This window comes from Lepidochelys kempii, chromosome 10 (genome assembly GCF_965140265.1).
Source record: "Lepidochelys kempii isolate rLepKem1 chromosome 10, rLepKem1.hap2, whole genome shotgun sequence".
Classification (NCBI taxonomy): domain Eukaryota; kingdom Metazoa; phylum Chordata; order Testudines; family Cheloniidae; genus Lepidochelys; species Lepidochelys kempii.
Genome location: NC_133265.1, coordinates 51,057,515 through 51,072,124, shown reverse-complemented (window position 1 = coordinate 51,072,124; position 14,610 = coordinate 51,057,515). Strand labels below are relative to the sequence as shown.

Below are 14,610 nucleotides of genomic sequence, written 5' to 3'. Positions count from 1 at the left end.
AAGATTCATCTCAGCATTGTTAAAATATATTATCACATTAACAAAATAATCAGAAGCATCTTTAAGTAAGTGGCAACATATGAGAAGTGCAGTTCTCCTGAAAACCTGTACATACATAATTAACCAATACGCCTGACTCAGCATATTTAAATTGGACAGTCATAGATATGGATTTCCTGGTCGTCTCCAACAGATACAATTTTGGAACCATTTCCATTGTATTTCACTCCCCAGACCTGCAAACAGAAGAGTGCAAACAATAGCTCATTGAAGTGGGTAACAAGATGCCATTGTTTCACATTTTCAGTAGGCACCAAGTAGTGGGGATAGTATTTAAATATATTACTTCCACTACTAGTGTAAAGCTGTTGAGATGACCTAGGCACGGTAGGAGACTGCCGTTGGTCTGAAAAAGGCACTAGCCTCATTTTTCATCTTCTGAACCCTGATATTGTTTAAATACTATAAAAACCCAATAATCTTCCCACTGCACCCATCTAGCTGAATATGCAGTTTATGCTCCAATAACTTGGATGAATGAGGAATGAAAGGTATGTACAATGGTCATTCTAATGTGAATCGATTTCAACAAGTTCGGTTCTCTCAGTAGCTGTGGTAACCTACTCCATTCCAAGCCAAACTAGTTTATAGTAATTTCGGGAAGGGGAAGAGGAAGGAAACCAAGCATGAGAAATGCAAGGCTGAAAGGAAATGGAGGGGTGCACAGGCTGAAAGATGGCCACCTTCAGCAGAAGTAAACCCAGACAGCTATCTAATGACTTAAGTACTAATACAAACCCTATAGAGGTTTGGTCAGTCCTTAAACTATTCCTATCATGTTACAAGGTCTAAGATAAAAATTTAAAAATAGCACATTAGCGGGCTATTGCCAAAAGGGCTCTGTCTTCAGTCTATTTTGGGAAGTCTTTGTCAGTTGCACCACCACTTTTCATTAACACTCCTCTCACACACCTGGAAGGGCACTACTGTGTGTTAGTCTCCTGAGAGCAAGACATCAATACAGACAGTTATCAAAAAGAAAAAGAATAATTTATTTTACTTTTTTAAAAATTAGATATCCAGGTCTTATCTACCCTGTTTATCCTCAAAGACTGGGGGAAATTAGTAGCGATGACAGCACAAATTACCAAGGAAGTGAAAACTGACTAATAGGGAAGATAGGGTTGGTTTGTTTTTAATGATTTTGTTTTTAATTAAATACACCCCTCTCTTTGGTTTGTTTTTGTTAACACTTACATTCAAAAGCCCAAAATGTTTGGGAGGAAAGAGGTTAGTTTGGGAAAGATTTAGCCCCCACGCTGTCTCAAAGACAGCTACCACTCCAGTGAGAGCGCCTATTCCAAGAAGGCCTCCCAGCAAATGAGTTGATAACCCTGATTTTTGAGAAAAAAACCTCAAGAAGAAATAAGCTTTCAGGATTTCTTCCTACATAATTAGGGGAAAGGCACCAACCCACTCCCTTTAACAGTCTATATTTTTTCCTTTACATACAGAGCACACTCACCCTGTTTGCTATGAACCAAAATAGGAGTGTAGCAAAGATGTACTGATTTGATACAGACTGATGAGATTCCATTTCACCACCCTAGAGGGTGCCTCTTGACTGGGGTTGTAAAAAGTATTACAGTACTTAGAAAAGGTCAGCCTGGGAGCTAGGGGGAATAGATTCTAGGATAGCAACTGTCAAATACCATCAAATCTTTAAAATGTTAATGCACTATCCCAAGGACTAGTGGTGAAATCCTGGCCCCACTGATTTCAATGGGCTTTTGACTTCAATGGAGCCTGGATTTCAATTAAAATACATAAGGACCTGCCAATACAAAACACTTAGTTTGCAGCAAGCCAGGGTGTAAATCAACCCCATTCTAGCCTGTTTCAAAACTGGAGCAGATTAAAGCACACTAGGGAACTTCTGGTGTACTGCAGCAGGGTTCACATGCCTGCTTGCTGCAAACTAAGCATTTGTATGGACAAGCCCTAAGTGAAGGGAAGTTTTCATACTAGTAAATCAATCTAGATAAGAAGACCGGATAAGAGAATTATACATGTCCTACATTCTTAATATACCTGATCCTGATGATCAAAGAAGGTATGAACACAGGTCCTTGTTCCAGCATCCCAAACTTTTACGCTTTTGTCAGATGAACTGGAAAATATTTTAGATCAATATCTGAATTAGTAGCAATTCGATTATAGTATAATTAAAAGACCAAAGATCTGATACTACAGTATTAAAAAAACCTCAAAATTAGGGGGAAGACAACAGAATAAATGAAGATCTACCAGCAGGTTCTAGAAACATTGGCCTCAATTTGCAATTATTTTAATATGAACAGCATGAAAAATAAATGAGAATTCCAAACACAGCAATCACCAATTCTCTGAAGCACATTGGTTAGCTAAAGAAAGCACAACTGAGTAGACTCTTACTAGTCTGTACTGTTCCAAGGGTTATTACCAAGATACTATTTTTACAATATACTATAGTACAATAGGATGATGCATCAATTAAATAATGAGAAGCTAAGCTACAATCGTTAAAATAAATTAACATGCATTTTAAGAATCAGTATCTTTGCCTTCAATTAGGTATGTTCACTTACTTGCTACTTTACAAAAATTTAGGGCCAGCTTGTGATACCCTTATTTACATGCAGAAGTACCTCAACTGCACAAAAAGCCCCCTGGATGTCAATGGGATTGTTTGTATAAGGCACTATTCCGACGTAGCGAGCCGTAGCTCACGAAAGCTTATGCTCAAATAAATTGGTTAGTCTCTAAGGTGTCACAAGTCCTCCTTTTTGCGGATACAGACTAACACGGCTGCTACTCTGAAACCTATTCTATGTAAGTAAGGATATCAGTCTGGCCCACAGTAATTTATAACAGATCTTTCACTCATTAAAAATGCTAAATACCTGGAAACAAAATGAGTATCATCTGGACAAAATGCCACATTTAATACCCAGGATCCATGACCACTTAGTGTGCCTGCCAAGTTTGCATGTTGTCTACAGGAGACAAAAAGTTTAGTTAGACACCATATAATAAAAAAAAATGCATTAAAATTTCATGTGCTAATTCCAGGTAAGTTCTTGGGGGCCTAGGTCACAGTTATCTGAGACACAGCCCCTCCCGCACTGGGGAGAGAGTCAGGCAGGGTGCTTGAACTAACAAGGCCTAGGATTTGAGCATAAAATACCTTTGGACTTAGCTAGGAAAAGGTAGGTAGTGATTTTGAGAGAAGTTTCAGCAAAGCGGAAAGGACAAAAGCCAGACTGGTGGAAATCAAAGAAAGCCCAGATAGCAGGAGGAAGAACGTATTGCCACAGAGAGTCGGGAGAGTGATAGGCTGTGCAAAAAAAGAGGGCAGCGATAGGGAGAAAGCCAAGGGCTTCAGGGAAGTGTGAAGACAAAGACAATGAATGAGGCAGCATATCTTAGGCATGAAGCAGAAATTCTAAAGGTGGACCAGAAAAAAAAATGTATGCAGGAGAAGAACGAGGCTAGTAGGTATACTGAACTACCAAATACAGTGAGTGGGCATCAATTTTCTGAGCCAGTTCCGCCATCTACCCTTGCACCTTTTTAAAAGAGTCCAAGTTCACAGGATTTAGTGTTTTACAGTTTAAAATGTCAGATTTTTAAAAAATAGTTAGTTATTCAACCACACTTTTAAGATAATTCCATACAGCAGAATGCTTGGTTTGTTACTCCTGGTGGAATTCTGGTGACAAAAAAATAAAAATTCTATGCACAATATTTTAACATTTTGCAAAATTCTGCATATTTTATTTGTCAAAACAACACAATATAATCACACCAGTTTCAATTATTTTTGGTCATTTATTTCAAAATACCTGTCAGCAAGTATGTCTGTAACAATACAGACAGCAAAAAAGATTCAGGACACGTTTTTTAACAAATAGATTCCTTACTGAGCATATTAATACAGAACTTTGCGTAATAATTCATTTAAACTACAATACAGAACCGTATTTCCCACACACCTCAGAAGCAGAGCAAAGGCTTGTGGGAGTCAGGGTAACGGAGAAGCTGAGGGAGAGGGAAGTAAATTGCTGGGAAGGAGCCTCGGTGTGAACTTGGAAGGCTGTTGGGTATGGGTGGGAAAAGTACGGAACAGGTGTTTTGTTTTTGGGGCACAAGGCAGGGAGGAATTGTTAGGGAGCTTCTCCCATGTAGACCCTGGATGACCCGTAGCCTCTCCCAGTTAGTCAGGCACATCTGCCCATCCCCATGTGTCTCTGTGCCCTCACCTAGCCACTCCCCTGCCCCTATGTAGTTCTGCCCTCCCTCCCCCTGTCCCCATGTCTCTGCACTTCCCTCCCTACGTGCCTCCTCTCCCATTCAGCCTCTGTCCCAGTCAGTCCTCCCCCACTAGCCCTTATGAGCCCCCATCTGACAGCCCCCCCTCCTCCTGCACCCCACAGCCCGTCTCCTGACCTGGCCTGACAAGCGCTGGGAAGGCAGCTCTCCCCATCACTGTGGAGAGCTGCAACTTTATTCTATTGCCACATCGCCGTCTGGTGGGCAAAAGGCAGCACTGCAGCAACATTTTGGCAGCAGCTTTTTTCTGCGCAAAAAGTTAGAAATCTGCAGGGCTCATTCAATATACACATGCGCTGTAGCGCAGAATTCCCCCAAGAGTATTTTGTCCTGGGACATTACAGCCTCTTAGAATATTAGTTTTATATCACATGTCTTGTGAAACAACTTACACATCATAGATTTTGATATAGCCATCATCTGAAGCTGTAACGAGCAGCTGGGAATCCGGAGAAAACGTCAATGAGCGAATTGGCATCGCATGGCCTAAAATTCAAAATAGGCATGGTTGATCTGTAAATACTCTATCATTGGAAAGAAGAATTATTAAAGCGAGTTTTAGTCAAGATAATATCTTTCCTCAAAAAAAAAAAAAAGGCAACGAGATACTCTTCAATTTACATATTTGAACAATTGTTAAAGCTCCTCATTCTTAGGCTACTTCCGCCCTTGCCCCCAAAACTCTTCTCAATACAGTCAGTATAAGTATATACAAGTAATCTGGAGGGTTCCTGAGCACTAGTCTCTGTCATGGCAGAGCATACTCATTTCCACACAGGATTATCATGTTTTTACAGCTATGGTTCTTACTTAGAAGAACTACAGAAAAAAATTCAGCACCGTGGTATCAGAAGTCATATTGTGCCCTGTGTGTCATTTATCTTCAGTCTTTTACATATTTTCTAAGACTACATTAAAAAGAGAGTTGCATAAACTACTTAAGAGTATCTCTTCATCCCTGTTAGAGAGTTTCAACGTTCCAGAACTCTTCTAGCCATGGGAACTAACGATATTAAAAAGGGGGGGGGAGGGGGAAGGAGTAAGGCAGCATTGAGAGACCAGCTTCATTTGCTAGCACTGGGGAAAGTTAAACTGATTTGTTAGGAAGAATCCAGTTAAGCATAACTGGTTTTCCTTTCTAAAACACATCCATGGTGCATGCTGAAGATTTACAATTGGATCCTGCACATACTTCAGCATTTAGAACAGAGCTGGGCAACCTACGGCCCGCGGGCCACATCCGGCCTGTGGGACCGTCCTGCCTGGCCCCCGAGCTCCTGGCTGGGGAGGCTAGCCCCCGGTCCCTTCCCCATTGTCTCCCCCTCCCCCGCATCCATGCGGGCAGCGCGGCTTGCGCCCACCCACCTCCCAGGCTTTCCAATAAGCCTGTCCTGCCACTCTGAGCAGCATGGTAAGGGAGCAGGGGTAGGAGGGGTTGGATAAGGCGCAGGAGGTCCCAGGGGCTGGCTGGCTGGGGCAGAGGTTCAGGGTGGAAGCGGTCAGGAGAGAGGGAGTGGGGGGGGGTTGGATGGGTCGGGGGTTCTGAAGCAGACAGTCAGGGGGCAGGAAGTGGGAGGTGGCAGATGGGGGCAGGGGCCAGGCTGTTTGCAGAGGCACAGCCTTTGCTACCCGGCCCTCCATACCGTTTCGCAACCCCGATGTGGCCCTCAGGGCAAAAAAAAAAAAAAAAGTTTGCCCACCCTGATTTAGAACCATAAAAATGATGGTGCCTAAATGAGAGCACAGATATAGGTGGACTAGCTTGGAAACCTGTCCATCAGTGTAAGCTTGCAAGTGAACATTCAAGATGGACAAATTAACATGACATTTCAACCCATCAAACAATATTAAAGTGTTTCTTAACTAACATTTTAACCTGGACTAAAGCTATAACTTGCACACTGCAAACATTCCAAGACTTACCTTCTAGCGTATGCAGAAGTTTTCCAGTTGCAATATCAAAAATATTGATGATGCCATCTATTGCTCCACTGGCTAAATATTTTCCATCTGGACTCTATAACAATACATATATTACACATTTTATAACGACTCTTATTTTGTATTGGGAGGATGGGGAAGGTGCAAAGAGACAAGATGACATCAAAACAATCTGCCATGCAAGATATTTAGTATGGTGGGCTCAGAAAAATCTGAAGATCTAAGACTGATATTCATAAGTAGCGCATGAGCAAGAGCGACTTTTCCAGACAGTTTTCAGACTGCATGTTGTCCTTAATGTCCATCTGCCTCTTTATTTTACTAGATGCACTATTCATTCTAATGTACAACAGGGGATTTTCTATTGTAATAATTTACAGTCAAGAGTGTGTGCTTTTCAATAGTTTTGTGTCTCACTTAGGAAAAGTCATTTAAACTTATTATGCCTCAGTTTCACCATCAACAAAGTTACCTCCTAATGTGGAATTCAGAGATTTAATTGGTATCTGTAATGGTCGGATATCCTTGCTGGAAGAGCAAGGGCATTATAGAAAGCTTGTATTACCTTTAAGGCTGGTCCAATTCATCAGTTAAGTTGGAGCAAAGGATCATTATACATACATGAAAGGGCAATGGCAATTATAAGCAGAAGTAAAGTGCTTGCTTTAGGAGGTTATTGCCTAGAAGTGGAGGATAGGTAGGAAGGAAGTCGGTGTTGTTTTTTAAATAAAGGTTCCTGTTAAGGTTGTTACTACAGTGTTAGAAAATGAGTGATTTACAGCAGATTACAAGGATGATATTTTAACAGAAGAGAAGTTCTTACATATGCAATGCTAAGGATGAATTTCCCTCTAGTGTCCAGAGAATATTCCTTTTTTCCAGTTTCAACACCAAAAATGTTCACTTTTCCCACATGACTTCCTGTTGCAAGATACTGGGAATCTGGTGAAAAAGCCAACGACCAGGCATCAACTGTACGGAAAAAGAAAAAATATTTGGTATATTTAATCTTGTTTATAGTTTTTAGCCAACAATGTTAATTCCACGTATACCTCTTCACAGATAGTTTATTCCCCTGTACTTCAGCCACAAAAGTTAAATTCACACCAAGCTAACAAAAGCTGACAGAATAAACGCTTAAGGTGTTTGTTTTTCAGCTGAATCACAGATCACATTTTCCAGAAATATCTTAGTCTAGGGCATCCTCCTAGAACAGCAGCATATTAAGTGCGTTAAATAGCAGTAGCTATCACTGCCTTTCAAAAAAAAAAAAAAAAAAATCCTCCTATTTGCTTGAAAAGCATTAGAAGAAAGAACGGTTGCCTTTGTCAGAAGCAGCACTACAGCAACAGAGACCGAAAGCACTTACAGACAGAAGGGAAAAGAGTGCCGGGCAGATCATTATTCATTGAAATAGAATTACATGGTGACTTTTTATAGTTATCTACTTAGCCTGGTGCTGCGTGCCTCAGATTTATTATATATGTGCTTAGTCATTCATTCCCCGACCCTACAAGGTTGATCTACCAACATTCCTTGTTATAATACACCTCTACCCTGATATAACGAGGTCCTTGGGAGACAAAAAAAATCTTACAGCGTTATATCAAACTTGCTTTGGTCTCGAGCATTTCCGTTATTAATAGTCATTTCCCACCCCCCGACTGACCACTCACAACCCCCGACCCATCCAACCCTCCCTGGCTCCTTGCCCCCTGACTACCTCCTCCAGAGACCCCCGCTCCTAACCACCCCTCCCAAGACTCCACCCCCTACCCAACCCCCCCTGCTCCCTGTCCCCTGACTGCCCCAACCCCTATCCACACGCCCACGCCCTGACAGGCCCCCCAGGACTCCCATGCCCTATCCAACGCCCCCGTTCCCCGTCCCCTGACTGCCCTGCCCCCAGATCCTCCAAACCATCCAAACCCCCTACTCCCTGACCGCGTCCCCGAGACCCTCTGCCCCTTATCCAACCCCTCAGCCCCGGCCCAGAACCCTTAACACGCCGCTCAGATCAGTGTCGGAACCAGACATGCTGATGCGCTGATCTGCTGGAGCATGCAGCCCCACCCCCCAGAGCGCTGCTTTACCGCATTATATCGAGGTACAGGTGTATTTCAATCCTTTGGTTAAGATCTTGTGCCCTCCAGATTGAAATTCAGTGCTTGTCAAGGCTTATCTAGGCTTACGCCTTATTTGTTTTGATTTGCACCTTCGGACATAGCCATGCATTCCATAAACAAGCACTCTCTGCACAGTACTGAATTTCAAAGTGCACCTGCAGCAAACCTGGGGCCTTCTTAGTATGCAAATCTCAGCCATCACTATGTATTTGAATAGGGTTTTTTGCCACCACTAGACTTTCTGATCACTACACCTATGAGATAACTGGATTCTATTCTGCCTTATGCATTCTCAACAAAAGTCACTTTAGTGCAATTCAGAACTCTAATGAGACAGTGAGTAAAACCAGCAAGATTACATGACGGCCTTGTCTACACCTAGAAGTTGCACTAGTTTAACTAAAATCAGCCACACCGGCTGATTAAATAGATTGTTATCAGTGCAACCCCAAATAGAGACACATCAGTTTAACACTGGCTTATACCAGTATAGAGTGCACTGGTAAAGTGAATGCAAGTGAATGTCTGTTAATCTCATATCCTTGTTTTGCAAAAGGAAGGAGACAGTTGTGACACTATAAAAAAAGCTAATCACTCCCAGCTAGTATGTTAGTTCTTTACTGTACTGTATACACACACACACACACACACACTACACAGATTACAAATAAACCAAATTAGCACCAAGATCTTACCAGGACCAGCATCTATGGACTTGATCTGTTTGCCAGTTTCTAAGTCCCACAGACGAATATGAGCATCTAGGGAACTGGATGCTGCAATGGTACCGGTGTGGCTGATATCTACTGATACCACACCCAGTTGATGGCCCTCTAAAGTCCATTGTAGATCTAATTTTTCATCAGTCCTTTTGTTAAAAACCACAAACAAAAACAAACTAATTAACAGTAATTTCAGATACTGCACCCACCTCCAGCTTTCCCACCTCCCCCTTCTTTATCGGTCTCTCTTTTTTTAAAAAGCATTTCTTACCTTTTGCACAGCAGGTGAAGAGTGAAAGCAGACAGTTTGTGCGTAGCACTACTTACAACCTTTTTTTCCAGTTTGTTTCCCAAGCCCAGCCCCCATTTCAGCAAAGCAAAGTGCTCTGCTACTTACTGTGCAGTGCACAGCTACTGATGTTCTAGGGCTAGAGAAAGGAAAGAATACTGTATTTCTGCACTAGTTTACATTGTATTTCCAATTGTTAATCAGTTTAACCAATGTTTATTGAACCCCTCACTTACCATTTCCAGACCTTTACTAGATCATCTAATGATCCAGAGATTACCGTTTCAGAACCATCTCTTTTATTCTTTCCCCATGCAACTGACCAGATGGCATCATCATGTGCTGAAAGAGAGCACAAATGTTAGAGAGAAAACAATGGTGTTTCTTGGAATCAAGCAGGTATATTTACCCACAGCAGTTGCTTGTTCTTACTTCCTGCTATAAGCAGACGGAAGCACTAATAATGCGCTGAATCGGCTAACAATACCTTCCCCTCTCACCTATAATTCTCATGTCATCCTGAGAACATATACACTATGGAAAGAACAGAATAGAAAGCTGCTAGCAAGCATGGTATCTGAGCAGCAGCCATGTTAGACTCCACCCATAGCACAATGCAAGCCCCGGTCAAGGCCACGTGAACCATGTAGCCAGCTGGACCTAAATCCTGCAGCAAAGCTTCTGGTTACTGTGGCAGTTCAGTCCAAAAGACTTCGAAATTCTGCGTCAGGTTTAGGTAGTTTACACAACAAAACAGGGACATTTAACAAAAACCAATCAGATTCAAAAATGAAAAATAAATCAGTATAGCATTCATTGTGTTAGAAATCTAGGAGCTCAGTAAATCAAACACGTTGCAGATGTTCGTATTGACAATTCATAACTATAATGGAAAAGTTGTCAGGGAGGAAGCTCTTGGTATCTGCAGTTGGGAATACTATCACTCATGAAAGCATGGGATTCTGTGGCAGAATTCTGTGGCACATGCTGTAGAACCACAGAATCCAGGGAGCCGTGGTCACAGTAAACGGCCTCAGGGATCATGGGCTTGCCTATGAATCCATACATTCTCAAGTACACCTGAACCAGTCTACAAAAAAGTAACATGGATTGGGAATGTTCTCATAGGGCCTGAACCAAAGCCCACTGAAGTCAACTGGAGTCCTTTTGTTGACTTTGGTGTGCTTGGATCATGCCCATGCAGCATTAAATCCAATTTTATTTACCGTGATTACTGCAGCTAAAAATACCATAAAACCCACTCAGATTTGTGAAACATTTCACATAGATTTAGACTTAGTGAGAATACAATCTGTTAGTACTCATTTTAAATCCAAGGAAATAAAGATTTTAGAGAAGAAAAATTAACAGCACAATACCATGTTAGTATCTCCTCACCTTGTTCTTGCTTGAAGAGAATACTGTACTGAAATGAAAAAGAACATCCACGTTATAGAAATGGTCAAAAATCAAACTAGAGAGATTAGTTTAATTACTCCTGTGTATTTACCTGTGTGGTCATTTCTTTATATAAGCTGAATATGCATAGGAATACTCTGGAAACAAAAAGAAAAAAATTAAGGTCAGAAATAAGAATTAGGGCTGTCAAGTGATTAAAAAAATTAATCGCGATTAATTGTGCTGTTAAACAACAATAGAATACCAATTATTTTAAATATTTTGGATGTTTACTACATTTTCAAATATATGAATTTCAATTACAACACAGAATACAAAGTGTACAGTGCTCGCTTTATGTTTGTTTTTTATCACAAATATTTGCACTGTAAAAACCAAAAAAAATATTTTTCAATTCACTTCATACAAGTACTGTAGTGCAATCTCTTTATCATGAAAGTTGAACTTACAAGTATAGAATTAACTAGGAAAAAAACCTGCATTCAAAAATAAAACAATGTAAAACTTTACAGCCTACAAGTTGACTCACTCCTCCTACTTCTTGGTCAGCCAATCACTCAGACAAACAAGTTTGGTGACAATTTGCAGGAGATAATACTGCCTGCTTCTTGTTTACATCACCTGAAAGTGAGGACAGGTAACGCCAGCTACAACAGTGCCATGCGAACGCAAGATATTTACGTGCTTGTTGTGCTAAAGATTCATATGTCCCTTCATGCTTCAGCCACCATTCCAGAAGACATGCATCCATGCTGATGATGGGTTCTACTTGATAATGATCCAAAGCAGTGCAAACTGACACATGTTCATTTTCATCATCTGAGTCAGATGCCACCAGCAGAAGGTTGATTTTCTTTTTTGGTGTTTTGGGTTCTGTAGTTTCCGCATCAGGGTGTTGCTCTTTTAAGACTTCTAAAAGTATGCTCCACACCTGGTCCCTCTCAGATTTTGGACGGCACTTCAGATTCTTAAACCTTGGGTTGAGTGCTGTGGCTATCTTTAGAAATCTCACATCAGTACTTTCTTTGCGTTTTGTCAAATCTGCTGTGAAAGTATTCTTAAAACGAACATGTGCTGGGTCATCATCTGAGACTGCTATAACATGAAATATATGGCAGAATGCAGGTAAAACAGAGCAGGAGACATACAATTCTCCCCCCAAGGAGAAGAGTCACATATTTAATTGACATTTTTTAACGAGCATCATCAGCATGGAAGCATGTCCTCTGGAATGGTAGCCAAAGCATGAAGGAGTATTCGAATGTTTAGCATACCTGGCATGTAAATACCTTGCAATGCTGGCTATAAAAGTACCACACGAACGCCTGTTCTCACTTCCAGGTGACACTAAATTGGAAGCAGGCAGCAGTATCTCCCGTCAATGTAAACAAACCCTTAGAGGTTTGGCAGAATAAGAAGTAGGACTGAGTGGACTTGTAGGCTCTTGTAGAAAGTTTTACACTGTTCTGTTTTTGAGTATGGTTATGTAACCAAAAAATCTGCATTTGTAAGTTACACTTTTATGATAAAGAGACTGCATGTCAGTACTTGTAGGAGGTGAATTGAAAAATACTATTTCTTTTGTTTATCATTTTTACAGTGCATTTATTTGTAATAAAAAATAATATAAAGTGAGCACTGTGCACTTTGTATTCTGTGTTGTAACTGAAATCAATATCGAAAATGTATAAAAACATCCAAAAATATTTAATAAATTTCAATTGGTATTCTATTGTTATAAGTGCGATTAATTTTTTTAATTGTGATTATTTTTTTTTAGTTAATTGCGTGAGTTAACTGCGACTGACAGCCCAAATAAGAATACAAATAAATCTTCACAAGACAGTTTACCCTTCCTCTTTCTTCCCCCAGGTTTACCACAAGAATGAACTAAAAGGGCAGAAGTACTATTTAACCTTCCAAAGCAAGACTTGCCACTGAGCCCTACCTGGGATTCAAACAGTGGCATATAAAGTAGTGTCAGCAATAAGAAGCCTCTAGTAATCATATCATGTTCTGATATGCAGTAAGATATTATTTTTCCAAGGTCACAGTCCTGCATCAGGATCCAGTACCATATACCTCTCCACTTAAATCAATTGGACTTTGTACAGATTCATGGGACCAGGACAATGGATCCTGCAATATGCATCCTATGGGAATGAGGGTCCAACCCACTTGGAGCTCATTCCAAGATTGAGGCCTTAGGCTGTAAACACTTCAGGGCAGAGAAACTTGAAAAGAGTGAAAGATGAAATACAATGCACATGTATAGCCCTGAAAAAGTAACAACAGAAATATGACAGAGCTGGGTGAGTGGAAGTAAAGCAAATATGAAATCCATTTTTCATTACTTAAATTTTCTAATTTCAAATCTGCGGTTTCCTGTATTGTCACAGATTAAATGGGCACTGTCATCTTGAAATCAAGCTGATTTTTAAAAGTGAGTTTAAAACACTTCCAGGTTCTACACCTACTCCTGGGTCCCCCTACCACTTCTTTGGGTTTGATAATCACGTTTTCCTAATTTTTAAGAAATGCTTCTCTCCCCTCTGGCTGGGTGAAAGGTTCACACGAAGAAGAGGGGGAACTGGCTAATTACACGGGGGGGGGGGGAGTGACACCCACTACGCAGAGCGCGGCCAACTGCACGGAGGGCCAGGCCAGTTACTGGGATCCTGGGGGCGGGAGTAACAGCAGGCGGGTGGGCACTGCCCAAGAGGAACGCAGGACATGGGACCCTCGACATCCTGTACCACCCCCACCTCCCCGGAAACCGCCTGAGGGTCCCCCCCGGGTCCCCAGCGGCCCCCCCCTCCAGCACCCGCCGTCCGCGGCGCCAGCTCCCCTCTCCCGCACCAGTTAACACCCCAACAGGCGCCTGGCGCCCGCCCCGAGACCCCACATCTCTTACCTGGGCGCCGCTCCTGCTCCTCCCACCCGAACTCGCTGCCACCCAACCAGCACCCGCGACGCCGGCGCCCTATGATGAGGTTTCTTACCATAGAGAGAAAGGCTAGAGCGTCCAACTTCAGTGCCTGTCTCCCCGCAGTGATCATAGAGGAAGACGCGGCCGGGGCGTCGTGCTGCCGCCTTGTGGCTGAGAAGGCCCCTTGAGCCGCCCTCCACGTGCCCTGGGGGCTACCCACGGCGCCGCCCCCGCTGGCCCCTCTTCTCCTCGTCTCTCTCCTTTCAGAAGAGCAGCGCACGGGCCCTGTTCGCCCCGAGCGCGACTCCACCGAGCCCAGGGCCATGTGCAGCCAGGCGGGGTGGGGCTGGCCTGGGCTGCAGGGCGCAGTGGGTGGGCATCCAGGGTGCCAGGCAAGTGCCTCTGCGCACAGGCCCAGCCAGGCCCACGCAGGGCTGTGGCCAGTTAGGAAAGTCCCATCACTTCAGCCCGCTGTCTAGCCAAAATGCTGCCGTGAAAGTCCTCCCCAGCCACATCCAGCCCCTCACCAATCCCAGCCCCTCGCCTCTACTTCACACCCGGACGCCTGTTCCTGGCCTCCTGCCCACATAGCACCTGCCGAGCAGCCTGCTCCGTCCAGCCATTCACCAGTCCCTTAGCTAGCTGCCGCCGCCGCACCCCTTTCCTCTCTGCACCTGCTGCCTCTATGGCTGCCCCATTCCTGGCCTCCCTCCCTGGCCTGGCCTCCACCTTTTCCTTGGTCAAGTTCCCCCTCAAAACATTTCTTCAGTGGGGCCAAAAACCCTCTCCAAAAAATGATAGTGAAACTGGTGG

At 42.8% G+C, this 14,610-nt stretch overlaps 1 protein-coding gene across 1 annotated transcript; it reads right to left on the bottom strand.

Annotated features, from left to right (window-relative positions):
- Positions 1–10: 10 nt before the first annotated feature.
- Positions 11–13,861, bottom strand: SKIC8 (SKI8 subunit of superkiller complex). The gene is made up of 11 exons (XM_073303549.1): positions 13,783–13,861; positions 10,960–11,005; positions 10,848–10,875; positions 9,686–9,791; positions 9,134–9,306; positions 7,136–7,284; positions 6,295–6,388; positions 4,764–4,857; positions 2,943–3,035; positions 2,092–2,170; positions 11–236 (listed from the first exon to the last, which is right to left on the bottom strand). Exons 2-11 carry the CDS (start codon positions 10,969–10,971, stop codon positions 147–149), a joined length of 918 nt encoding a protein of 305 aa, XP_073159650.1. The 5' UTR covers positions 10,972–11,005; positions 13,783–13,861; the 3' UTR covers positions 11–146.
- Positions 13,862–14,610: the final 749 nt, after the last annotated feature.

Excerpts from the sequence above, each read along its gene's own strand:
- SKIC8 (XM_073303549.1), bottom strand. Across the intron at positions 9,792-10,847 it reads TCTCTTCAAGCAAGAACAAG|CACATGATGATGCCATCTGG; the intron begins GTGAGGAGATAC and ends GCTCTCTTTCAG. Across the intron at positions 9,307-9,685 it reads CTAGTAAAGGTCTGGAAATG|GACTGATGAAAAATTAGATC; the intron begins GTAAGTGAGGGG and ends TTTTAACAAAAG.